This window comes from Phaenicophaeus curvirostris, chromosome 20 (genome assembly GCF_032191515.1).
Source record: "Phaenicophaeus curvirostris isolate KB17595 chromosome 20, BPBGC_Pcur_1.0, whole genome shotgun sequence".
Taxonomy (NCBI): domain Eukaryota; kingdom Metazoa; phylum Chordata; class Aves; order Cuculiformes; family Cuculidae; genus Phaenicophaeus; species Phaenicophaeus curvirostris.
The window spans coordinates 4,556,474-4,583,058 of NC_091411.1; the positions used below are offsets into that span (position 1 = coordinate 4,556,474).

Below are 26,585 nucleotides of genomic sequence, written 5' to 3' on the forward strand. Positions count from 1 at the left end.
ATATAAACAACCTTACAAAACCTCCACAATTTGGTCAGAAGGGGGTTTATGTATGAAAGGTGATTTGGTCTCAAACCCAAGTAAGTATTTTGCTTACTGAGCAATATATGCATATATCAGTCAAGTCCTACTGCTTGCCTCACTATTGACTAAAAGAAGTGTGAGAATTGAATAAAAAATATTGCTGCCTTAGGCTGATTCTAGTGCCCAGCCTTTTCTAGTGTCCAATATTTCACTCAAGAGTGATTAATTCTGTACAGGGGTGGAATGACTGCTACATCATTATTTTTTTATACATAAATATTAGTAATTTTCACAGTATTTACCTGTCTCTAGAAATTAGACTTACATGGAATTAGGTTTCCACTCTCTTCCACAATTAAACGAATGTTTCTTACCCAGGTGTGAGTGTCTGAGAAAGGAACTCTATCTCAACTTGATGTTTTTGTCTATGGATGACTACAGTCAAGATCCCATTTTGGGGTGATGATCTGCATTAAGCTCCCTGTAAGCTGAGTTCAGTTCATCTAATTCTGGGGATCACACCCTGATCTACCAAAACATGTAGGTTTATTAACTATATAAGTCTTACAAAGACCTTGAACAGAGGTGAGGTTTCAGGAATCCAAGCGGGGACATACCAGGCTGTGAGTTATTAATATTTCTGTGTTTCTATCTGCCAGATGGCAGTGATGAGATTCATGAAAAGCCCTTGGAGTTCTAGGGTTAAAAACCACCTTCTTAGGGCTGCGGTCAGGAGCTCGGTGTGAGAAAGTCACCAGAGGGCTCAACCAAGTACGTGTGGATGGCAGCAAGTGTCAGTCAAATGGGGTTTTCGCTCTTCAGAATGATTATACACAGTACTTTCAAGCTTGCCAAGAGGGGAAAAACTTGAGCATGTAAAATGGAACTCTGGCTTTCTTCAAAATACATCGCTGCTGTAGTCTCTCCAGATGCTGAGGTTAGTGGCATTCCTGCTGCTCTGTGGCGTGTGGGAACAGGAGGACTATGGGGTTATGTCTGGGTGAGGGAAAAGCTTTAGAAGTTGTGTGTCTGCAAGTCAATTGTGTTGGATTGAGAGCAAGACTGCCTGAGATACCAGGAAATCTATTCTGCTCTGGGTTCATTTGGTATGAAGAGGAGAATGCCCTGTGCTGTTTATCCTTGATGGAAGAGGAACATTTCTAAGACTTCATTGGATCACAGACAATTAGAATAACCTTCACACATTGCCCTTTTGTCTTTAAATTAGTAGTGATGTCCTGTTTGTTTGTGTTTGCCCAGTGCTTTATCTTGCTTTCTACCTCAGTTGCAAACAGCTGTGCTCTCTGTTCTTTTCTCTGCCTTCTCCATTTCTCTCCTCTTGTTACCTTTATTCTTTCTCATACTTTGTCTTCTCCCTGTCCTGCTTGCTCCCTGTTTGTGTAATTATTTGGGAGGTAAGAGGGAATTTATAGCTCTCAATGGATTCTGTTACCAACTGTTCCACCCATCTGACCTCTCTGGATCTTGCAGTCCATGACTCTGTGCCAAATTGTAATGTTACCATAGTATTTGGGAACCCAGCAAACATTGTGGCTTTCATTAGTTTTTAGTAATGCCTCCCATGTAGTTGAACAGAGCCAATGGTGAGAAATGCAAAAGTACAAGTGCTTTTTGTTTCATCACGATGAGTACAATGAGCCATCTCCCACCTGTGTTCCAGGAGCCTCCAAAGAGGGGTCTTGCACAACAGGCTAGATTAGCCTGTAAATAGCACAGGAGTTGCCCCTCAACAGCAACATCTGCAACAGCTTCTTGGAATCAATAAAAGCTCATTTCTTTGGCTTTGTTATTGACAAGAGAAAAAAGGTTGTGACAAGCAAGGGAGTAAGTAGGAGCACAGAGGTGAACTGAAGACAAAGTGACTTCTTTTATCAGGTAGAGTACCAAGCGGAAGGACAGAAAAAATCATCTGGCACAGAGAAAGGCACTAGAAATAGGAAATACAAGACCAGATGGGCTGGCACAGTGTGTGTGGTGTGATGTCCAGTCCATTTGGGCACTTCAACTGACCTTGTGTCTTGTACCCGGACGGGGGATGTTGACGTTGTGTTCCTTTTCTCCATGCTGGCCAAGCCTGTTCTGCTCAAGTAAATCAGGAGTTTCCTGAACAGATGTGCTCTCTTGCCACCAGGCTGTCTTTCAAGACTAATGTCAATGATAACCCATGTTGCCTAACTTTTTTTTGCCTTGTCTTTGCTTCCTTCTTTCTTTCCAGGGCACCCTGACGTTGAGCAGCCTTGTAAATCCAGTGTCAGAACATGGAGTCCCAACTCGGCAGTCAACCAACACACGGTGCCCCCTGCCTGTCCTGAGCCTCAGGGCTGCTATCTGCAGCTGGAGTTTCGTTACCCTCTGATTCCAGAGTCCCTAACAGTCTGGGTGACATTTGTTTCCCCAGACTGGGACTCCAGCGGAGCAGTGAATGACATCAAGTTGCTCACTGTCAGTGGGAAGAACATTTCTCTTGGACCACAGAACATCTTCTGTGACATCCCATTGACCATAAAGCTGGATGCAGGACAAGTGGGCGAGGAGGTGTATGGGATCCAAATCTACACTCTGGATGAACATCTGGAAATCGATGCTGCCATGCTGAGCTCTGTCCCCTACAGCACGCTGTGTGCGGACTGCACACCCATCCAGTACAAAGTGGTTCGGGACCCTCCTTTCCAGTCTGGATCTCCAGTTGTCATCTCAAACCTCAGCAGAAGATTCATCGACACGTAAGTACTGCTTTCCAGAGAGCTGAATAGACTTGATCAGAGAAAAACAATAACCTACTCTTCTCATCCTGTTAATGTCCAGCATCAAAATTGATTGTTAGGATTTTGAATAAGACAGGCATACCAAGTAACACCAAGAGAGGATATTCTTATAGTTTGTTTCTGGAACCAAAAGCATCAAGCTTAGGTGAAACATTTTAGGATTTCGCGGATGTTTTTTGAGACATTTCTGGGCCAGTTCTGCAGAGACGTGAAATTCAGGCTTTCCTTAACCAGAAAGAATATTGAAAACTACCTAAGCAAGGATAAGTTAAATGTTTAAGGTAACCTAAATGAAGACCTCTAGAGTAAGACAGTCACTTCCTTAGAAATCTTTCGAAAATAATATATTTTGATGGAGAAGGAGACAAAGGCTTTCAATGCTGAAGCACCAATTAACTGCCAATGAAAGAATGTAAAAATACACACTTCAGGTATTTAAATGCATTTTAGCCATGTTCATTTTCTGCTTTTATGTGTCACCAAACCAAATTGTATTGAAGCAAGGTTGTTCTAACACAGTAAACACATCAAATGCTTTAGTTTGTTTTAGGGACTGAGTTTCATCTCAGATGCAGTTATACTCATCTAGTCAAGGAGCGCAGGATTGTTGAGGAAAGTCCAACATCAAAATATTTAACGATTTCAAGGAGATCCATGATTTAGCCGTAGGCAATTTACAGCAGCAAGGAAAACATCTTTTTGCATAACATGATTCCCTGGAAATGATTCATTCATCTGTGGGAACAACATGAAGCTCTTTTGAAAAATGAACACCAGATAAAAGGAAACCTGCTAAGAAAACTGCACTCTAATTAAGAAAAGATGATCTAATTAGTACAGCTAATATCAAGGAAGCATACATCATTATGGTCTTCTAAAGCATATTTAAATATAATAAAAATGATTTAAATATAATAAAAATGATTAATTAACAATTCGGTAATCACGAGCTACCATCCCTTTCATGGCCCAATTACACAGCTCAGAAGATGCAGATTGTCCTTGTGGATTTTAAAACTCAAGGTAACTAACAGTAGTGAATATGAAAACAAAACCCAGGACATCATTGAGGTTACTCGTGTGCTGAAAGTTAAGCATGTGCTGAAGTGCTTTCTTGGGTTGTAGCCTTGTTCCAGCAATTGCTTGCATTTAACATGAGGTGAATATTGGAAACATGGAAAATGGTGAATTTTCCCATGGTTTTGCTGTGAAAGCATCTTTGCCTGAAACCTGGCCCACTCTCATTGGAAAATGGGGCTGGTTTGGTTTGAAATATTTGCATACCTTAGCACAAGTTCCCACAGAAACAGGTCCAGGTTTGAGTTCACAACAAAATGTGAAGGAAAAAAAAAAGAAGCCCCAAATGTCACTCGTGTTGTGGGCTCCATTCCCATGTCTTTTGTTGTGATTTCATGGGTCAATTCTAGCTTGTAGCCATCTGAAGGAAAGGGTGATCTAATAATTAAATCACTAGCCAGTGATTAATGACAATTTTCCTGCGTATCATTGAATAAACCACATAGGGTAACATTGCTGTACCTGTCTGTATGACTCACCTAGGAACATAGCCAACTTAAAAGCAGACGTAGCAGCTAAAGAAGTCTTTCTGGGCTTTGCCTGTGGTTGGTAGAGAGAAATCAATGCTTCTGAAGCATCTTGACCAAACCCTAACCAAGCCCTGTCGAGGTGGCTTCAAGTTGCCTGTGTCTTTCCAGGGACTACAGGGAAAATCCAGTGAGCTTCAACGAAGCACTTAGAAAGTCAAATCTTTAGTCTCTGGATGAGGAGTTAAAGACACAGATTCTTGACCACTTGTAGTTGGTTTTGATTCAAAATTTCAGCATATGTTTGAAATCTTGCAAAGCAGTGTGGTTTTTCAATCCTAATATGCCCATGTGCTCAGCTCTGAAGTGTCTCCTCTGTGATGGGGGTCATGCAGGTTCACAGGCTGATGCTGTGTGTCCAGGCTGCTGGGCCATGCCCTGAGACACAGCAGACTTGCTCCATGGCGTTGTGGTTATGTGGGAGAGGCAAAGGCAAGATGAATTTCCCATCACCGCTTCATGCAAAGAGTAGCCACAGTCCTGTAAGCAGTTATGAGTGAGGATGCTTCAGGGAAGTCGGGCACAGAGGCGTTGGGCTATGCTCCTACATATATACATATGTGTGGAGGTAAACGCAATCTCTCTCGACCTTTTTGCATCTGCTGGTGTCTCTCAATCTGTACCACTGGAATTCAGCATATCTGTGTAACCAGACTTTGCAGCCCCTTTATCTCTCTGTAAGCCCCAAGCCAGTTACCCCTCCTTTATGTTTCTGCATGTTTTCCATATGAAATAAAGTGACACCCCCACATGTTCTGTGGAAGGTTATTTTGAAGGCAGTTGCATATCTTTGAGTTGCCTCCTCTGACCTTGATCTTCACTTTCTCTTTTTCTCCCAAAGAAAATATTTGCTTGCACTGTTATCTGTGAGCAAGATCCTTTCCCCAGGTGTGGTGATGTTGAAAGAAAAATAAATTTCTCCTACCTTCTTCCCCTCAAAGCGAGGGAACTTCTCTTTAAGCTGAGAGGAGAGACAGCCTTTAATGGATAGCCCTTGCCTAGTCAGCACTGGGTGCTCCGCAGAGGAGAGTAAATAGCTAGAAGAGTGGAAACCTTTTATTAAGAAATGCAAAATAATGCCAGACCTTCTGTTCTCAAACTGAATTTTAATCTTAGTTCTTGGCTCAAGCTGAGGTTAACAGTCATTTCTAAAGGACAAGACCCTATCCTTGGACCTTACAGAAGCCAAGCAAGATATGCTCAATTCCACTGAGTATGATCAGCCAGAGTTGCTGGTATCTGTGATAGAAAATGAGATTCAGAGCCTAGGAAGAGAGTAGAAAGCTAAATAAATCAGTGAGGGAAAAAAAGAGGTCAGGCCAGGTGCAGCACAAAGCTGCTGAGTCTTCACACCGCAGTGAGTGATAAGGAAGGAGCCTCATCTGCAAGTCTCAAAGTCTCAGCTCACAATTTAATCCAAAGTTTGGGTGGTGCTTGTATGTAAAGGGATTCACTGTGGCTGTTCTCTAGAAATAATGTGCAAAATAGTCACAATGGCAAATGTGGTAATTGCTTTGCCCTCGCTTTGCCCTTACTGTAGCATTTTTATTGCAGTTTGAAAGCAATCATAGAATGTCCTGAGCTGGAAGGGGCCCACAGGGATCATCGAGTCCAGCTCCTGTCCCTGCACTGAACATCCTCAACATTCACACCACGTGTCTGAAGGCCTTATCCAAATGGTTCTTAAATATTATCATTCTCAGCCCCACGACTGCTTCCCTGGGAGCTGTTCCAGTGCTCCACCACTTTCTGGGTGAAGAACCTTTTCCTAATGTCCAACCTAACCTTTCCATAGCATCTTCCTGCCATTCCTTAGGGTCCTATCATTGGTCACCAGAGAGAAGAGCTCAGTGCCTCCTTCTTCCCCTCCCCTTGTGAGGAATCATCGCTCTTGCATTTGTTTGTAGCAACCACTGATTTTTTAAGAGCTCAGTGAGGAGTGCCCACAATGAAATGCTCTCCTGAGGATATCACAGGCACAATTAGGTGTCAGTCCCACCGGGATAGCCTGGAGTGAGCAGCCCATGTTCCCCATTGCACATTCTCGGTAGCCAGTTTTGAAGTAGTGAACAGCTGGGTGTGCTGGCAAGATCTACACTCTCCCCTCTGGCAGTCCAAGCCAAAAGACATCGAGGTTAGTTTTGGAAAGTTGTCAGAATAAGTGGAAAAGTTTCTAAGAATTGGAAATTTTTCCAACTTTTCTGCCACAGACTTTGTAGGAAACCTCAAAATGTGGTACATGGCAATGGATCAGGTCGTCTTTGTGGTGTTAACCTGTAGACTTTTTTTTGAGACAAAGGCATTGACTGAAATAACCTTAGAAAGAATCCCAGCATGAAGCCCTGGTACAAGTTTCGGTTTTGCAAAGCTGAGCATTGCTGAGAAGCAAGTTACTGACTTGTGATGTATTCATCTGAGCCATTCCTGCACTGGCTAGAGCTTTAGTATCAAAGTGACACCTGGAGATACTGCATTCATAGTTGAGAAAACAAAAACAGAGAGAAACTTGCATCTTCTCATATAGGGAATATGTTTTTCTTTTGAGTTGGGGCTATTTAATATCTACGTTCTATGGCTAAACCTTTTTTGTCGCTCGATAATAGCTGAAAGGGACTGGTTGTCATCTGTGTGTAGTTGTTGTTTAAGTATAACATCTGTAAGTATTTTATTAGAATCAGGAGTTCCTTTCAGTGCTAAACTTGTAAACTCTATGTCTTTTACTGTGTTTTAACTCTGTGCCTTAGACAGTGCAGAATGCAGATCTCCCTTGAGTTTCTTGGAGTGATTGCAGAATGATTCTGCAATTACCATCATTGAGATTGCAGGTAGTTGGAGGGCTGCTGGAGCATTGTTCATGGGTCTGAGTGATTCACTTCAGCATTGCACTTTATCCACAGTGATTGTTTGTTTCAAAATCTGCTTTATTGATGCATTTGCCATTTGTTGCTGGTATCCAGTCAGAAGGCATATGATAAGTTACTTGTCAGAAATCCCAGATGATGTGTGGTTGAAGGAGGTAGAAGATTGTTCTTGGTCTGAAGTTTCCTACGAATATGAACAAGCAGAGAGACTGGAAAATCAGCAGTGGCTATTCATAATGAGCAATTACAGCCAATTGTTGGTGTGCCTTTTAGCCCTTGGACTCAATAGGAAGACTGCATTTACGTGACATGGGCCCAGCTGAACAGCGGACTGGAAAAATATGAATATCATAATGATGATATGTAAACATAAGTCACTGATGAATGCAACACTAAAATTTTGTGGCAACATCTGTCCTTATTATGGCATTCCTTCCTTCATCTTGAAGATCTATTTCTCTGTTTTCTGAAGGTCTACCAGCCAGAGGAATGTATGATCTAAAGCAGCTGAAATGAATTGCCAGATCCGTCTGTCATGAAGATAATTAACACCATATTTCCACCCAAACAAGATACAGATCACTGGGTGCATGTTCTCCCAACACCAAAAGCTGAAGCCCATATTATCACCATCTTCTGCTTATCCCTCCTCCACAGTTACCATGCCAAACCTGTCTTGATATGCCAGGGAGTATCTAAGATAGGACTGAAATATTAAGAAAGCAATTTACATGCCCAGATTTATCTGTAAGAGTTGCTAGGTTGTCCATGCGATATCGGCATGCTGCACATCTGGATTCCTAACAAGCTTTGGAACTGTGCATGGTATTCCAGATGTCCTTGTGCACGAATACTTACCCAGCTAGACTGGAAATGCCTTGCCTTGATATGTGCAAGGATCTTGTATTTTTTTTTGTGGATACATCCCACAGATGGTTTGTAGTTGTCTTGCAGTTGAATAAATACAACCAATTGCTTCTTCCCCTCTCACTTGCAATGAAGATCTCCCATCTTATTCTGAATTTCTCAATCTTATAAGCACAGTACTGTCTTGTGCCAACATATGCACCATTTCCAGACATCCAGTCCTGTAAACTAGTCATTTCTACTTCATAACTCCATTGACTGAGCTTGTTTACCAATTCAGTGTTGCTTGCAAATGCTTGGACTTTTGGAGTTTTGATCTTTATTTGCAGAAATATTTTCTGGGTAACTTCAAAGTTATAACTGAGAGACAATTTCCATTTCCATTCAAATTTCTCTTTCAATCCAACTTATTGCATCTACTGGAAGTAAGTGCAAAATACTGTCATCTCTTGTTGAGTTCTGAAGTATTTAATGCCTGCTCTCACATTTTGAATACCAGAGACCTGCAATTATTACAAGTATTTTTTCTCTAGTCTGCTTGTAGAAGGTTTCTTTCCCATAATTACACAATTCTCCATAGTATTTCTCTCTGGCAATATAGAGATCCCTATCTGTATCCGTAAAAAAGTTTACAGCTCATCTCCAGTAAAAACACTTTTACCAAGCTTCAACATGAACAGATTTACTCGTATTCATGCTTTCTTGCTTATTCCTAAGAACTTCCCTATTGTTAGTTTGCAGTGCTGCCCAGACAAAGCTATTTTGAACTTTCTCAAGAAAGAAACACCTGTATTTCCCACCAGGTTTTTCTTACCTCTATAATTTTCTGTTTCAGGTGCAGTACTAGCACTTCTAGTTCTTGCCTACTTCTTCATCCAGAGTCCTTGCTTTAAGGAGTGAATGTTTCAGTTGTTCCTCTCTGGCTCTAGTTTCCCAGCTGGACTAGTGACCGTGCTTTCACTGTCTGAAAGCCTCCGCATGTTTGAGCGCCTCAGAACTGCCTGCGGTCAGCTTTGGCAATGTTGTGAAGTTTAATCTTTGGCTGGTGAAGGACAGCATAGCAGTCCCAGAGTTCAGCAGAGGTACTGGCCATCTGCTAGCAAGCATCATCCATCTTCATGCCTCTCCAAGGCCCTCTCTAGCCTTGGCTGCATTGTCAGCTCCTTCGTCATGCAGCCGGTATTGATTGCCCTATTTCTGCTAAAGAAACCTGGAAATTTCCCATGATGAAAGAACGGAAAAGTATGAGATGATTGCCTGCCCCACATCTTCCCTTCCCACAGCAGGAAACTGGGCACAGGCTCATCTGACTCTAACAGAGGCACAGTGCTGCTAGGAAGGAGATTCCCCTACTCAGCAGCATCCTTATCACCAGCAACCACCCAGCAAAGTTCTCTCCTTTCCCAAACAGCGCGGTCTCGTCTCTGCCTTGCATGGCAGAGGGGAACTGGGACTGTTGCAAGGAGACAGCAAGTATAACAGGTTCTAATCCCTGCACCAGATAGGAGTGTATACAGGATCGTATAGGAGCTTTCCACAGTGGGCTCAGTAAGACAGGAAGAGGAAAACTGCTTCTTTTTCATCTACTGTTCCTGTGTCTTTCCTTCACATATGTTGTGCAGCTAAATACCAAAGTAGCAGTTGTTATTATTTATAGCTGCCAGTAGCGTGCCGGGTGTTGTACAGAAGAAATATGCCAGGTGCCTTCTTTTAAAGAGCTCCCAATGACATGTTAGAGGCCAGCAGTGCTGCTGCGCTCAGGGATTATACATCTCCACTCGGCTGATATGACTTGATAGCTGGAAGCCATATTCTCATGGCTTGCTTTCTTGCTTGCTTTCTTCATTAAAGGTGCCAGGTTTGTGAAAGCATGAAACCTGCTTCCTGACCCCCCACACAGAACAGATACAGCATTTTTTTCGCTTACCACCTTCTGCCAAATTGCTTTAACCCTGCCCTGGAGAAGCGAAAGAAAAATTTGATGGTCTGTGCCCATTCAGTAGGCAGCTTTGCTGCTAAGCCTGTGCAAAGATGCCATTTGGTGCCAGCTGTAGTGATAGATTTGTGATTCTTCACTGTTGCGGTTTCTTATGTAACTCTAACTATAGCTGGCACTCGATGAAATCCGTAGCTCCTGTTCTGGCTCGGCCGCACATGATGTAAGAACAAGGTAGTAAGGGCGGGTTTGTGTCTTCATGGGTTTGTGATCCTGAGAGAGAGCAGCCCGGAGGAATTTTTCAGCCTGAGTCTGTTTTTGAAGAGTGGAATTGCTCTGAATGACCCCCAGCTGCCTCTTTCAAAGAAATGACTGGAGAGCATGAGAAGAGCCAGGAAAGAGGGCCTGCCCCATTTAGGGAATGACACTTTGCTTCGGGATCAGCTCTGCCAGCTCTGCTTCAGCCAGGGACTCCCCAGGGACTGCAGCTGCATTGGGCTCACGTCTCCAGTGTACCTCTTGGGCGATACACAGAGGCTGCAAAGAGATCAGATCTGTACACTGCATCTTAGCCATATGCAAGTATCCCTGAAAAAGTGAATATTAGAGGCTGTCCTATTACTAGCCAAATAGTTACTATTAGAAATTGATATATTTAATCGCTCCCAGCCAGCGTGGAATTTGAACTCACGACCTAGAAGTAGTAGCAGAGTTTTCAGCTGCAGGATGAAAAAAATGAAGGTCAAATGGGACTTTTCCTGCTGGGTAAAATAATTTATCGCAGGTGGAACAGTCTCAGATATGTGGTAAATTAGGCTGTACATTATCTCATGGATAATAATTTCTCTCTGATGTTTGCCTTCTTGTGTGCATCTTTATTTTGGGCTCTAAATAAGATAAGAAGCACTAGAAATCTCCCAGGAATAACAAATGCTTTTTCTTTGCTTGATTGAGGAAAGAAATATTGGACAGACATGTGTTATGCAACAATTTAAAAATAACTCTCTTGTAAAACTTGGAGTGAGCCTCAAATACCGCAGAAGAAGCAGAAAATGTGTTACCTACCTTTTTATCAGCAGTGTCAGCCAATACGGCTTTTTTTCAGCTACTTGTGCTGAACTATTGGCCTGATCATTTCCTGGGCATTTTATTTTAATATATTTTCCTAGGAAATGAATTCCAAGTCTCTGTTAAATTTTGAACTACACTCAGACAGGCGAGGATTTGACAACAACGCTGCAGCAAGACTGAAATACCTGTGCTGTCCTTAATACCTTGCTGGATACAGCGACAGATGACACAGAAGCCCTTTAGGTGCATCGCAATGCACTGAGCACACCCCAAAGCACCCATCATGTGGTTGCTTCACCCAGAATTGATCATATTCTTTTTGGCAAGGATCTTTTTAAACATATAGTGACATTGGGCATCTCCATGCTGGTGCCCCAGTTCCAGCATTTTCCTGAAGCTTTTTGTGAAAGGAGGGGCAAGGTGGAAATAAAGCTCATTCTTCTCTGCAAACTGGACCCCAGGGAGTGTGCTTGGATTTGGACACCCCAAATTATCAGCCATTACTAAAAATACTGCCCTTGAGAGCTCAGTGCAGCAAACCAGATCATTTATTCACAGTGGTACAGATATTTTTAAAATGTAAGACCAGTTGCAGATGTAATGACAATAGAGGAAATTAGCTCATGATGGGATTTTAGAAGGAGGCTAGTGGAAATATGTTCAGTAATATTCGGTTATTAAACCATTAAAGAACCCACTGGAGACAAGCTAGTAGGATTTCTCATAATCTGAAGTGGCTTAAGGCAAAACACAGAGCCCCTAAGGAGGGAAATGACAAAATATTCCTTTGGAATAGACACCTCATCTCCTTACCCATCTCTGTGTGCTCTGCTCTGCTCTGCTCTGCAGCGTGTGTGAGAGCACATACGTGTCTCGCGCGTGTGCACGTGTACGCATGGGCTCCCTCCCTCCTTCCAAGGAGCAGCCTCCGAAGTGTCACGGCCCTTGTGCCCTTGCCCTCCAAAGTGGAGTTTCAGCAAGGAGGGATGGTAGAGATGAAACCTGAGAAAACTGCAAACATCTGTGTTTGCTTGGGGTCCAATCTAAGCCCTCCTGAAAATGCACATAATAACTTCCACTGACTCCAGGAACCTTTGGATCAGGCACTGTGAGCGTCTGCTCCCATGGCTCTGTTAATCATTTTGGTGGGATTACACGGAAACAGGAGGGTATTAAGTTCTGAAAATCAGGTCTTGGTGCAGGCCCATTGAAAGGAAATCTTAGAGGTCAAGTCTGGATTCAGAGAAGCTGAAGAACATTATTCTGCCAAGCGGATGACCCTAAATTGGGAAGAGGGTAGCAGCCGAAATGCTCCCAGCTCTGGGGATGAATAATCGCTGTGCAAAAGCTGAGGGGTAGTTGCTGGGGTCCCAAACCTCACGCAGGGTGTGCATCAGGCGTTTCTCCTGCTGCATGGTCTAAACCAGCACTGGAGCCTGAGTGGATGCTGCCACTGGCAGTCCGGCACAGAGAAGCTGTGGCACAACCCGGATGTCGTTAACGGTGTGAGTAATCAGGCAGTGCCCATTGAGAGGCACGATACAACAGGCAAAGGTGTGCCAGTGACGATGATGGCCTTTAAAGTAATTAACCTGTCCTAACCTGTCTGCCAGTCATGTTACTCTTTTCTCCCTGCTGCACCAGTACACCAGAGCACGATCCTCAGGTGGATACTGGCACCGTTCCCTTGAAATCAATAGAGAGCTGCTGGCTTCCACCAGTTAGAAATAGGGCTTTGTGCATTTCATCTCCCAGATCTTTTCTTCTTCAGTCAAAACATGAGAACCTTCCCTCCTGGGGTGGCTGCATTTGAGCTTCATGTTGAGAAGTGTTGCCGTCTCAGCTTAGGTCTGATCGCAGCAGCGAAGAAGCAAAGACAACAGATTTTCCCCCTCCTTCCCTGCTTCTAATAGCAACCAGGTGCTCTGACACTTAACCTGTGTGCTGCTGTGAAATTGCCCATCTAGTGCAAACACCCACGTGAGGCCCTGGGCCTCTAGGATTTACTTTATCCCAGGATTAACCCAATTTCATTTAGATCCTCTATTTATATCGTCCATCTGAAAAATACATAATTTTTTGTTGTTGACATTTTTTTTTCCTTTTAAGAAAAAAAAAAGAGATATTTTTAAGGCCTTGGCAGCAAACTTTGTTTTATTATTAAATGTGCTACTGTGTTTTAAATTGGTAACAGGGCAAATACTTGGACAATGATATCAAAGTCTGCTGGAGTTAATCAGTTACATATATACCTATAGGTTTGCTACTTAAAAAAGTATAGTTCTTGCACGAAGGACAGAATAGAGCAGTCTGTTTAAAAAAACAAACATTCAAAACCAGATGTGTTTAAGGTCCCACTCAGGAGCTGTATTTCAGAGCAGAGGGGTTATAGCCAGGCATGATGTCCTGCGCCAGGCCATCTTGTGCAGACAGGGAACAGGTCTGAGGAGCTAATGCACATGTTTGCAACTCAGAAGAACAGATGAGCAGCTGAGTTGCATTGGTTTGAACCTGGAGTATTTTGCTGAGGTCTCTAAATTTGCTTGAGATTTGCACCAGTGTGAGAGCAAAGTTGTAGATGAATTGCCTGTATTGATTTTGTGGTGGTTATGAGAGCTGGCAGTGATTTTTGTTCATAGAAGTATTTTATGCAGCAAAAGGTATTTTCATTTTCCTAATAGACTGGGTCCCTCAACCTCTGACTTCAGTCTCAGACACATGGGGTGTCCATGGTATTGCGTCAGTGGGTAAGGTGATTGTTTTAGGTGTCAGTAGAAATATCTTCCTGATACAAGTAGAAGCAAAAGTTGAGTTTGGGCATTGTCTTGATGCTGCTGCTTTGAATGGGGAGACTCTGGGCTTCAGATATCAGAGCTATCTCATGGTACAAAATCAAGTATTGAGCTGAGATCATCAGTTCAGGTTGTTGGCTGCTCTGTCATTCTTCCTTGGAAATACCCACTTCATGCTTAAGCTGGGTTTAGGAAGAGAAACCCACCATAGAGTCTCCACTCTCCCATGAAATCCATAAGTATTCATTTAGTACTTCAACTGCCCTTTTTTTATTTGCTTGTAAACAAATACATCTTAGAAAAGCTGGAGGGCACAAAACAAACTCACCACCCCTGTTGGGATCTGTCTCACCATGGATAAAGAGAAAACCCTCTCCAAGGCCGTTTCCTCAGTATTTATGTGTTTTGAGTCAACTCAGTGTCTGAGAGAGGCAGGCAACTTGTTTTGAGGCCTTTGCACCTGCCATGTCGCTGGCCTTATCCAAACACCAAGAGATTGGACTGCAGCTGAAAAAACAGCTCGTCGCAAGAGCTTGGGATTTTTGACGTCCTTCTTTTGTTTACAGCGTCCTGCTCCTCCTCTCTCCTGACTGCAGAGCCAGGCAGGAATTCTCTTCATTATCTTCTGCCGTGCTTCTCATGCCATTTTTATTAAAAGAAGGAAAAGCAAGACAAGGGAGAGCATGTGCAAGACAGGAGATGAAAGCAGAAACCAGTCACAATTGTACAGTCAACAGCCATGTAGGACGAAGGGTGAGAATTGGGGACCAAATCTATCTGGGTTGTCCTAAACCCACCTTATCCCCTGGGCGGCTCTTTATCAATGTCTTTTGGAGCATCTAAGGGTAGGTGAGCCTGCAAACACCTCGGTGGCATTGCCAGGAGGTCAAACACAGCGCAGTTTAATGACCAATCCCCTAGCAGCAATAAGGAGAGCAGTGGTAGCTCCTCTGATCTAGGAACACTGAGCCTCAGTTCAGTTCCCAGGACTAGGCAGGTTTAAAATGCTGGAGTGATGCAGTGCTTCTCCACTGGGTTGGGGGATATTTGGGGTATTTCAGGACCTCTTTAAATGACCTTAGGTATTTCGGTGGCTACGAGCAGCCCATGGGGAATGGACTGGACAGCTCCAGCTGTGGAGGATGGGGCAGGAGACTGCGTAAACCTTCTTCTCTTCTGTGTGAGCTTGTATTCAGTCCACCTTGAGCATTACAACAAATGAAGATATGGGGTCACTGTTACTTGCTGCCAGCAGATATATTATTTTGGTCAGCAAGGCCTCCTCACTATGGAAGAAGACTAAAGGTGATGGTGTTAGAGGGAAACGGGGAAATAGCTGGCAAATTGGGACGCATTCTGGGCTGTGGAGAGCTCTTCAGGCTTTTGGCCTAACAGTTTGATGGCTGGTTTTAAGTTGAAGAAAGATGGGTTCTTTCTGAGGACAGCTGAGGTGCGGAATTTGCCTGTTTCACATGACATTGTCTCCGACAGCCGTGATTTAGTTGGGGTGCCTTAGACCTTGTCATCTTGTCCTTAAATAACAGGAACACTCTCTGCTTTCATTGCTTTCTGGCCGTTTATGTTTTCATAGGGCAAAAGCTGGGATGAACTCTATGGGTATTTTGAATTTTGTTGGAAACAAAATTTGATATATAAAAACTCTTCCTGTTTTTATTTGTAGTAGGAAAAAAATGTATGCCATGGGAGTAAGGAGAAAAAGCATGACATGTGGTGCTTTCACTGCATCTCAAGTGCCACGCTGCATCCTGAGATGCCGAAGCCCTGCAGTGGGCACAGAGCAGGCACGACTGGAGCAGTGTCAGCCCTTGCAAGTCTGCTGGCACTCAAGACCATGCCTGTTGCTTCTGTAAATTCAATGATCCTTTAAACCCACCTTAGTCTGAGTAGAAAAAAAAATCTTCCCAGAGGTATAATTTTTCCCCTAAGTTTTATAGGAACACCCAAGCTGAAAGCACAGGTCCCTTGCCTGGGGGACACAGCAAGATTAACTCAACTTCCCAACCTCCCCAGTAAAAACAGGGAAAGAATTAGAGGGGTTTATATTTCTGACCCTGGATCTGTCATTCGCCACAGCAGACAGGAAAGTTGCCCTTGTGGTATTTCACATGGCACATTCTAATTCCCCCTCTAAGCAGAGGGCTTGAGTCATTGCTTTTTAATAAGACTGCCTCCCCACGGGCGGAAGCTGCAGCGATCAATGCAGCTTACTCAGTTCTCGAAAAGGTCATTAAAAGACCATAGATATAAATTTAAAAGAGTGTTTGTTCACATCCTTAATGTTAAAGATGTTCTTCTCTCTCACTTCCTTAAGTAGTATCATACAAAGCTGCCGTGCGTCCGACTTGCCTGACAGAAGAGTGGAGAGGGCACCTTATTGCTGTTAGCGTGCTGTCAGCTCTGAGGGAATGTGGGAGAGAAAATAAATGGTCAAAAAGCACTTTTATCACCACTTGGAGTACAGCTTGTCTTGCTGACATCCCCAGATACAGGCTGTAATATTGACCTCGGTGCCCTATAAATATATAGGAGAGAGTAAATTCTATATTTGGTGGGTTTTTTCCCCCTTCATTCCTGCATTCCTTCCTCCCTCCCTCACTGGATTACTGCCTGAAGTATGTCATGTATCATCCCTTTAGCAGCTGTATTTTTCCAAAATGAGGGTACTGTAAAGGAAAAATAAATATCTCATCTGCTGCTGATATGATATATTTAACAGTTCAGGAGGATGTAAGAATCTCAGGTTCCATTTGTTTAGATGTGAAATGCCACATCCAACTCAATCGTATTTTTGCCACTGGTTGCATCAGGCCAGCGTGAGCCGAAAGCATTTTGGATTGAGTTTTGAGTTTCTGAGGTGGCTTTCTGGCTCTCCAGCCCAGGCACATCTTCAGCTCTAACTGTGTGATGCTGGACGGCATCTCTGGAGCACACGTGTTCCCATTTCTGACCTTCTCTGGACATGCTGGGTTTGTTTGGGCTGCCTTGAGTGTGACAGCCTGGGGCTTCTTTATCATACCCGGCACCGAGAAGGTTGTGAAGCTCCGGGTTGCTCTTGACAGGGCTGTCCAAAAGGGGAGCCGGGATAACGATGGGGAGCGTTGGCCCTGTGGCTGCAGTGGGGGTGTGGACACTTGGATCTCAGTCCTGCTGTTGCTTTACAAGTACCGTATGTTTCCAGGTATTTGTCTTCCCTTTCTCTGTATTTTAACTGAAGACAAGGGTGTTGCGTTCATAGCTCACTGGGTTTTATGAGCATAAATAACTCAATACCTATTTTGTACCCAAATTGAGTAGAAGTAAGGGAAGCCAGGCTGTGCAATTACCTGAATGTACATGTAAGGAGTCGTATACTTTGTTAACATCCTTTTTTTGAGAAGAAATAGCCTTTTTTTGTGTCATTAAATTCTCAGGATCATTTGCCTTTCACAACATATCGATTCTCCAAAAGCTTTCCATTTCTGAGCAGCAGGCTGCAGCTGGAAATCTCCCTCCCCAGGGTGTAGCAGGTAACAAGGTTAGACCGAAGCCCACTGTCACCAAGCCAGCAGCCACTCTTCTCCTATGTCCACGGAGTCCTCTCCCCATACAAAGTCTTTCATTCACAATCCATACAATTAAACGTGCCAGAGTTCTCTCCACCTAATAACTTTCATTTCCAGTTTTCTCTCCTATTCATCCATGTACACATTCATCTCCAGTCACCTAATAATTCATAAACACCATATTCTCTCCCATGCTTAATGCACTACTATATCTTCTTCCACTCTCGTTTGCTAACTTCCCACCCTGTGCATAAACAAACAGACTTTTCTTGTTTTCCACTTGCTTACATACACACACAAGCAAACACGAGCACTCCCACATACTGAAACACATTCACAGAGGCACACTTGCTGCTTTTTGCAAACACCTGCCCATCACCTCTATGTATCGGTGGAAATCACACAAAAAATCAGAAATCTGCACACTACTGTTTTGCACTCACATGTACGATCTGCCCTCGTGAATATCTCCCCAGCTTTCCTGTAGGCTCCCTTAGAGCAGCTTCCAGTACTGAAAGGGGCTCCAGGAAAGCTGGAGGGGCTCCTGATCAGGGAGAGCAGGGATAGGATGAGAGGGAATGGTTTTAAGCTGAAAGAGGGGAGATTGATTAGGAAGAAATGTTTTCCAGTGAGGGTGGGGAGGCCCTGGTCCAAATTGCCCAGAAAAGCTGTGGCTGCCCCATCCCTGGAGGTGTTCAAGGCCAGGTTGGATGGGGCTTGGAGTCCCTGATCCAGTGGGAGGTGTCCCTGCCTATGGCAGGGGGTTGGAACTGCATGGGCTTTAAAGTCCCTTCCAACCCAAACCATTCTATGATTTGATCCTATGATCCTGTGATCTCAGTGCATCAGAAAGCAGCATGGATTTATTTATTTTGTAGCTGTTATAGGTGCCTGAACTGTTCATTTGTTAACAGTATTTTCTAAGAATTCGATCTTTTTTTGTGGTTAGCAGATCCCCAGTGACAAAATCCACATTTCTGCAAGTATACTTGTTAATCTTAAATATTTTACAAATGTTTTTGAGGAAAGAAGTTGTGAAATAACTGCTCTTTATAATCAAAGCTTGCCTCTGCTTTGACTTCATCAGTATATATCTGAAACTTCCTGACCTAATAAATGGATTTATCTGGGAGTGAAATCTAGAGGAAAACCTCAGTGTTATACATCAGTCTGTGTTTGGCCACTGAAGTTATTTCCTAGAATTCTATTATTATTTTTTTTAGTACAACTGTTTTAAACAGGCCACAAGGGCAGAATTTTGACATTTGGCACTTTGATAGAATTAAGGTTCATACCAGTATCTGGGTAGTTATCACCCCGATCTGTAGGTGAATTAAAACAGTGTTTGTGCTACCTGAATCCTCACATGTAGCTAATGGGATCTACAAACCATTGCCAACAAGAGTCAGGTGAAGCAATGGGAAAGCCAGTTGTGTTGTGTTCTCCCTCCACTGGGGTTCACTCCCCTTTCTAATGTGGTAACAAAGAATCAAAACCCAGGTGCAATTCCTTCAATAACAGTAATTTTGCAGGCGTAGTGTCCGTGGGAAACAGCTTTGTGGTAAAACTTAATATGTGATATTAGAGTTGAAGTCATGCTTGTCGATTTAATGAATATGGTAAGGAAATACTTATTTCATGAACTTGAACATTTCAGTAGCTACAGTCCATTGATATTTACCTCAACGGCTTTGTTGCTCTGCACAGTAGATACATCTCTCTGCTGTACACACTTCATTAATATATGCTTTTTGGCCCAATTCCTGTGACAGAAAGACCTGCATATTGTCTATAATTGGGGCAATATGAACATAGTAAGTAGAGGACTGGCTGGGTTAGGAAAGGGCTGGGTTGCATTCTGGGCTCAGCAATTAGCCTGACTGATGACTTTGAGCAAATAATTTTGCCTTTGCCACTCCATGGCTTTATAAATCAGCACAATAAGGATGATGGTAATGAGTTTCTTTGTGGAACGTTTTTGGTTCTGATAATGTAATAGGCATTATAAAGGAGTTAAACATTTATGTTAGGCTTATATTATTTCTGTATTGCATATAAAGAAATTATTCCTCATTTATAGATGCACAGAACTTAGGTAATTATGGCTTTGTATAAATATGTAACAGTTTGCTAATTCTTTCTGTGCATATTTCAATGTTAATATCATGATCCAGAGCTGAGGTATGGATCCTATTTTTTTTTAATCTCCTGAAGAGAAAGAAACCTGACTTTTTAACTCTCTTGTTTTCATACCTATGTGCAAAGTGGATAACTTATTTATCTATCACGGAAACATCCATGTCCAATTCTGTCTCAAATCAACAGGCAAATTCCTACTGGCTCCAACGCCCATTTCCGTACCTCCTTCTCTGCCCTTTGCTACTGCCTTTGTTGTACTGATCACTTAATATTTCCTTTTGTCTTGCAGCGAACTGAGTGATAGGACCACATACACATACCAGGTTGTCATTGTTTCTGGGAAAGAGGAGAGCGAGCCATCCCCTGCACTTGTGTATATCTCTGGAAGTGGATACTGTGGAGACGGGATTATCCAAATGTAAGTCTGGAGTGAGCAAACAGATAAAACTGGGCACACCTACTCAGCCAGAATCTGAGACTAGAAAGGAATTGATGACTTCTGATGTCTCCTTAGTTTAGGCTGGCTCTCATCTGTACATAATGACTCATGTTCTTGATGATTACCAGGATGATGACATTTAATTGGAACTTAAGCCCTGCTATCCTGGCACCAGCAGATACAGACAGAGATACAGATAATGGAGTCCGGACAGCAGGATCGATATGAAGTACACTATATGCTGTTTACGCTGTTTGTTTGTGTATCAGTATCTTTACACACATATATGACATTTCCTATACAGAGCTGAAGTAAGTGCAGGAAGAATCCACACAGCCATTGATGCTTACACACCAAGTCCCATGTGTCTGGCAGCTGGTGGACAGGGTAAAACCCTGCCACATAGTGGGCCAGGCTCCTGGTGCAACCTCGTGTTTGACCAGCCACCGGAGCTGGGGTGCATTTTGGGGGTGACAGATTTGGCCTCTGAAGGAGAGTGCTGGGAATTACATCTTCTCAATCAGTTCCTCCTTCCCACCAGCTGCCAGTCCCCAGACCACTGAAAATGTGAAATGATCATTCACAACTAAGTTAGGGTTTTTTCTTTTACTATGTCGGCCCTTAAACCCAGCTGCGTCAAAGCTTCCTGGCATTAGATAACTTAATTACTTAAATGATGGAAGTAACAACAAGCAAGTGCTTAATCCAGTCAGTAATTATTTTCTTGAAATAATGCTGACCAGCAATCACATAGTACAACTCTGTCAGATGATGTACCTGACAAAAAGTATTTGCAGGATGAGCCCAACAGGCAGGGAAGTCAAAGAGAAAAATCAAACAACGTATGAATCCAAGGCAGTCCTGGAGAGAGAGGTGGAGAAAGACAGATTAATTTTGCTTTCCATAATTTTCTCCTACTGTTATGTTTGCACATTCCTCAAACATCACTTGTGGCTTTGCAGCAAGCGTCAAACAATAGCTGAGCTGCCTCAGGAGCGAGCAGGAACCAGACTATGTCACAGCTTGGTTGGTTGTGGCCCCACTTGCGATTGTGGCAGCTCCTTTCTCATCTGGTTCACACTCTTCTCCCTGCACTCTGCTGCAACTGTATGAGCTGGCACAAGGCAGGACCTCATCCCTGACACCACCTGCTCCTTATCGACTGCTCTCCTCTGAGTGGTGTCACCTAGAATAGCCCAGTACCAGGCTTTATGCCTTGTTATTCCCATGCTGGGGTCACAGGCTGGCCCTTCAAGATTTAATACAAAGAGTTTCAGAGATTCCTGTTCTCTTTTTCCCCACCTGCTGAGTTGCAGCCACACCAGCTATGAAGGAAGTTGCTCATATCCTCATCAGAGAACAGCAAGTGGTATCCACATGTGCAGTGGAGAAGTGGCCAAGCAAGCTTGTGAACCAGGAATGATGAAAGACAGGGCTGGAGGAGAAAGAGAGAGGTATTTTAAGTGTCAGCACAGAAAGCCGCTGTACTGAATGTCAAGGCTTTGGGGTTCTGGAAGGGGGTTGCTGCAGTTGTTGGGATGATGCCATTTGCCATCTGACTCCTTTTTGCATGTGTGTGCCTTGCCTACAGGGACTTGGGGGAAGAATGTGATGATATGAATAAGATCAACGGTGATGGCTGCTCCCTATTCTGCCTGCAGGAGTTATCCTTTAACTGTATTGGTAAGTCCAGCTCTGAGCCTTCCCGCTCACGGTGGGCAATAACTCTATGCAGAATGCAAGTTAAAAATCAACAATATTTTTAGCATTTTTAGCCAAAGAGTTGTCATGGAAGAGAGAAAAGAAGGTGGAATTTGTAGGTTTGAATGGCAAACATATCTTCCCAGCTTCTGGTCATTTTGATGGGAAATTGGTTCTGCTGGCTTTGAAACATCTAGGACTTAAGGCTAAGTCAGCCATTGTGGGACTGATCCAAAGCCCATTGAAGTCAGTGGGTGGTTTTCCACTGGTCTTAATAGGCTTTAGATCTGGCCTCGTGAGAAGACATGAACTGATTTTTTCTTGTAAACAGGAGGAGGAGTGAAAGGGGAAGGGACTGAGACCAGAAGCAAGTCCAGCTGAGGTCACACCTCCTTTGAGTTGCAAATCAATATCTGAGGATCAAAGGTCCAGCTAATCCCCTTTTTCAGAGGTGAAAACTACTAAATCAGATTTCATTTGCAAGCCTGGTTTGCTCTGATTAGCAAAACCTGTAAGCACAATGGCCGGAAGATGCTCCAGCTATCGGGGATAGCAGGGCTGCAGTTGCAAGCTTTACATATTTATTAAACTCTCTAGGAATGCTGGGGGCAGAGGAGGGAAATGGAGACCAATTTACTCAGCACCTTCTGTGAGGTAGCCCTGCATTATGGGATTGCATTTCCCAAACAGGGTTCAGCACATGTGGGGAAGGGTGAAACATGCAGAGCTTCTGAAACCAAAGTTAATGTTTATGAAGGATCGGCTTTTTTCTGAAGAGATTCTTTATCTGGACTGACCAAGCAAATACCCCGTCCCACCTAGTGATCCCATGCCTTCAGCTCAGGGCACCAACCCTAAGCAGATAATACAGTGTTGGCAAGACTGAAATTTACTCTTTTTTGGCAAATGGATGATTCTCTTTTGTGCCTGGGACAACACGTAAAAGACCTCATAGGCACCAGATTTCCCTTGGGTGGTAAGCTGGGGACTGCTTGTCTCATCGTAATGTCTACGTTTTTACTTCAGCATCCCACACTGCAACTTGAAGCCTGATTTGGTGATGTAGTTATTTTACATATATACATATGTAGCTTGCTCTATTGAAATCTGAGAGTATTTACGGTCAAGGCTAATTGTGACTATTGGTGGTCTTGAAGTTACATTTGTGTTTCGAGTAACTTGCTGCATTAGAGCCTCTAGCACTAAAAGATATTAGTCATAATATTTTGAAAGTGATATAAACACTTCTACAAATGTTTTGGGTTCTCCAAAACTCAGGCATGAATGTGAGGCTGGTTCCAGCAAGGGTTTGGCTATGGCTGTATGGTTGTATCCATATCTCTCTGCTCAGCAGCTGATCTGAGCTCCTTAGTCCAGGTCTATACTTTGACCACACACCAGCATTACGTTAAGACATGACCCAGGTCCCCTCTGTGCACATTGATTCTCAAGGAAACAAGGTTGTGTGGGCTGGGCTGCATCATGCTCCAAATAAGCCCATGGCAGGAGGAGCGAGCGGGCTGTCTCAAGCCGTGGACCAGTGATGTCCAGCCACGTGAGTGCAGGAGCTTGCTTTATACCTGTGTACAGGTTCATCCCTAGTACCAGCAACAGGGCTGGTTGAGAGTGTGGAGAAACCCTGTCTGACAACAATAAGATTAGAAAGTGAAGTAACTAGAACATACAGGCAGAATTTTCTGTGCCATTACAGAGGAAGTGATTTTTCAGATTTGCTTGTGTTGAAAAGGAAAGGGGGATTTCAGAGGTAAAGAGTGGTTTGTTTTTCATGGGCTTTGGAAGGTTGTGGGTTTGCACAGGTCCTGGATTACAAAAGTGAAGGAAATCGAATGGTTTGTGAAGTACTGAATATAGGGAGTCTGTTAGGTGAATCAAATCAACTGAACCAATGGGAAGGTGCATGGACCCAGGCCTTAAAAATGTTTTATCCTGTGACTGTACAGTTGTGATGGTGCAACTGTTGTGGTGGGATGGCCTCAGTGTGTGCGAAGGGTCTGTGACAGCAGACCAGCTGCTGTTGTTCTGGGGCAAAGGCTACTTTCATTGAGTCCCTAGGAAAGGTTCAGAGAAGGCAGCACCTGTGAAATGGGTCCTGTGGGCTTTTATGGATATTGGATCACCATGAATTAGGACACCAAATGCTAGAAAGAAACTACTGACTGATCTTTGAGTCAAATGAACGATGCTGATGTGTATTCTGTTTTAACAAATCAAGTGTTAAAATTTCACCAGAAAAATGTAAAGATGTTAGGAAAACAACTGGCTGTACATATTACATGATAAATGGTAATTAGAAAGAGCAGAAATTCAGCTTTCTTGACAATCTAATAACACCAGACCGGATCTTCTGCCTTTAGCCAAGCAAAAGTCCTCTTTGAGACTAATAAGGTCTTTTCTTGGAAAATATAGGATGTTTGGGTCTCTGTTTGAGTAGCATAGAAAAATAAGTGTAATTTATTTCTGTGTTTACAAGGCTAACACATGTTATAATCCTGTAGGACAACAAGTAATTATTTCAGACAGTGTTATTTTTGCAGTGATGTTCTGGTTGTATTATGTAGCTTTTTAGAGCCCCAGGAATCGCTCCTCTTCGCCAAAGAATTCCGTGAGCCTCAAACACATGTTCAGAGGCTTTGTTGAATTGGGGGCCTCAGGGTTTGATCTTGCAAATCCTTCCTTCCAGGCATGTTTCTGAACTACCACAAGGCATTCTTTAGACTTCAGCAAATCTAACCACAGCAGTGAATGCAATGCTTGTCACAAATTGTCTGCAGGATTGGGTCCCACATGGCTGGAAACAATCACCAAATGTTTTGTTTGCAAAGGCAGGCCTAAAGGAGAGTCATCAAGGGGACTACATAGCTGGAGGTTTGATAGCAAAACAGGCTTCTTCCTTCCAAAGCAGGGACTTTGTAAGTCACCTCACTTGATAGAGGAAAAATACAACAGAGCCTGCAAACACAACCAACCACTAGATTTAAAGCAATGAATCACAGAATAATTGAAGTCGGAAGGAGTCTCCAGAGGTTTCTGGTCCTAGGAAGGGCAGCTTCAAAGTTAGATTCAGCTTCAAATTTGGAGCATGTTGCTCAGGACCACGTCCAGTTATGTTCTGGATTTTCTCCAAGGGTGGAGGCAGCCTGTTTGCAGGTGTCCCTCTGCCTCTCTTGCTCCTTTTGCCTTTTAGGATCATGAAGTTAATGGGTTCTTTATATTGGTCCAACTTTCCTTTAAATAAATGGCACACAAGGCTCTCTCTTGTGTCTCAAGACACTTTGTGCCAGTGCCTGTAATAAAATCAGACGTTTCCCCCAGCTCAGTTTTGTTTTTCCTCCTCCTTCCCTCTCTAATCAGATAACAGTGGATCAATTTGCTCTGCCACAGGAGGAGGGGTGTGGGGGAAAGAAGGCAGGAGGGAGGGAGGAAAACTGTGTGGTCTTACTGTCAGGCTGTCCTGGCCTTCTCTGAAAACAAAGCCGAGTAACAGAAAACAGATAAGATTAATAGCGTTTTCTTCCTGCAACATGCTGAAGAGCGACAGTGAGATTAATTAATTAATTAATGAAAGCATCTGGCATCACTCCTTTTTTTAAGTTCGGCAGCACACTCGCCCTTTCCCACCCTGAAATTTATCATCTCTACTTTTCTTTTTTCCCCACTTCACATAGCGGAATTTGCATATTTTATCTCCTCCGCACAGAATTTTGTCCCATGGGGAAAGTTTGACTTTGCCCTTTGGTTTGTAGGAGACAAACGAATCAAAGTCCTGTCCACTGTGACTGATGGACCCCTCTCATACCTCTTGGCTGCTTGTCTTTCACCTTGCTCTCGATTACTCCCAGGATAACTGATTTTTGTGATTACTGTGGATTTCAGCCAAGTTCAAGATGACGTGTCCCGTGCAAAACAGGCCCCGGCTGTAAGAGTTATGATTTGTAGTTGTGGAAACCCAGAGCTTTTTAACACTTGATCTGTTCCCACCGGACTGCTGAGAAATGGGTGTCTAACAAGCAGCTGAGCACCTTGTCCTTGGCATGCACTCTCCCACACACCAACATTGTACACACGCATCTAGATATATGTGCGGACATTGAGAAAAGGCACCGCTTTCATTTGCATTCCTTTTGTTGAGAGTGATGGGCATTATGCATTGATTTAGCTCACCAGTGCTGGGGAAGGAGAAGGATATAATAAAAAAGATGCAGAGATCAATAAAAAAGAAGGGAGGAGGAGAGAAAGTAATATGAAAAGAGATCAGCAAGGACTGATAGACACATTGAAACACAGCTGGAAAGTAGCTTGAGAACATCTATCTACCCTTAAGTTTGCCTGGTAATTTATGGGGTTTTCAGTCGCATCTTATTGGTGTTGTTATTGTTACACTTTATCTCCTTTTCTTATAAGGGACTGTTTGCTAAAGCCTTTTATCCAACAAAACAGGGCAATGCTTCCGCTAACTTCTATGTGTGAGTGGTCCCACCAAAGAAGGTGAATGTTTCAGGTTAGACACACATCTTTGTGGTTTGTTGGGTCAGGGCCTCGGAGATGAGAAACACAAAGAAAAGGCACAGAGTAGAGAAAAAGAGAAAAGAAATAGATCAAGCTTTTTAATTTACCACCAGCTTCTGGCACGCTTGAAACATTAGTCGCTAGCAGTTGTTCAGGGAGAAGTATGATTTTAATTTGACAATGATCCTTAAACAACTTTTCCTTCACTCCCACTTGGCTTCCACTGTTTTTCTTGCTACCTTACAAACCTGGATCTGTCCTCCTCCTCTGAGGCC

General features: G+C 43.3%; 1 protein-coding gene across 1 annotated transcript in view; it reads left to right on the top strand.

Moving 5' to 3' along the window:
• Positions 1 to 26,585, top strand: part of PAPPA (pappalysin 1) — a 187,598-nt gene that overhangs the window by 73,546 nt on the left and 87,467 nt on the right. The window contains exons 7-9 of the mRNA XM_069873425.1: positions 2,261 to 2,768; positions 19,933 to 20,061; positions 21,674 to 21,765. Coding sequence (XP_069729526.1) covers positions 2,261 to 2,768; positions 19,933 to 20,061; positions 21,674 to 21,765 — 729 coding nt within the window. The remainder of the gene's footprint in view (positions 1 to 2,260; positions 2,769 to 19,932; positions 20,062 to 21,673; positions 21,766 to 26,585) is intronic.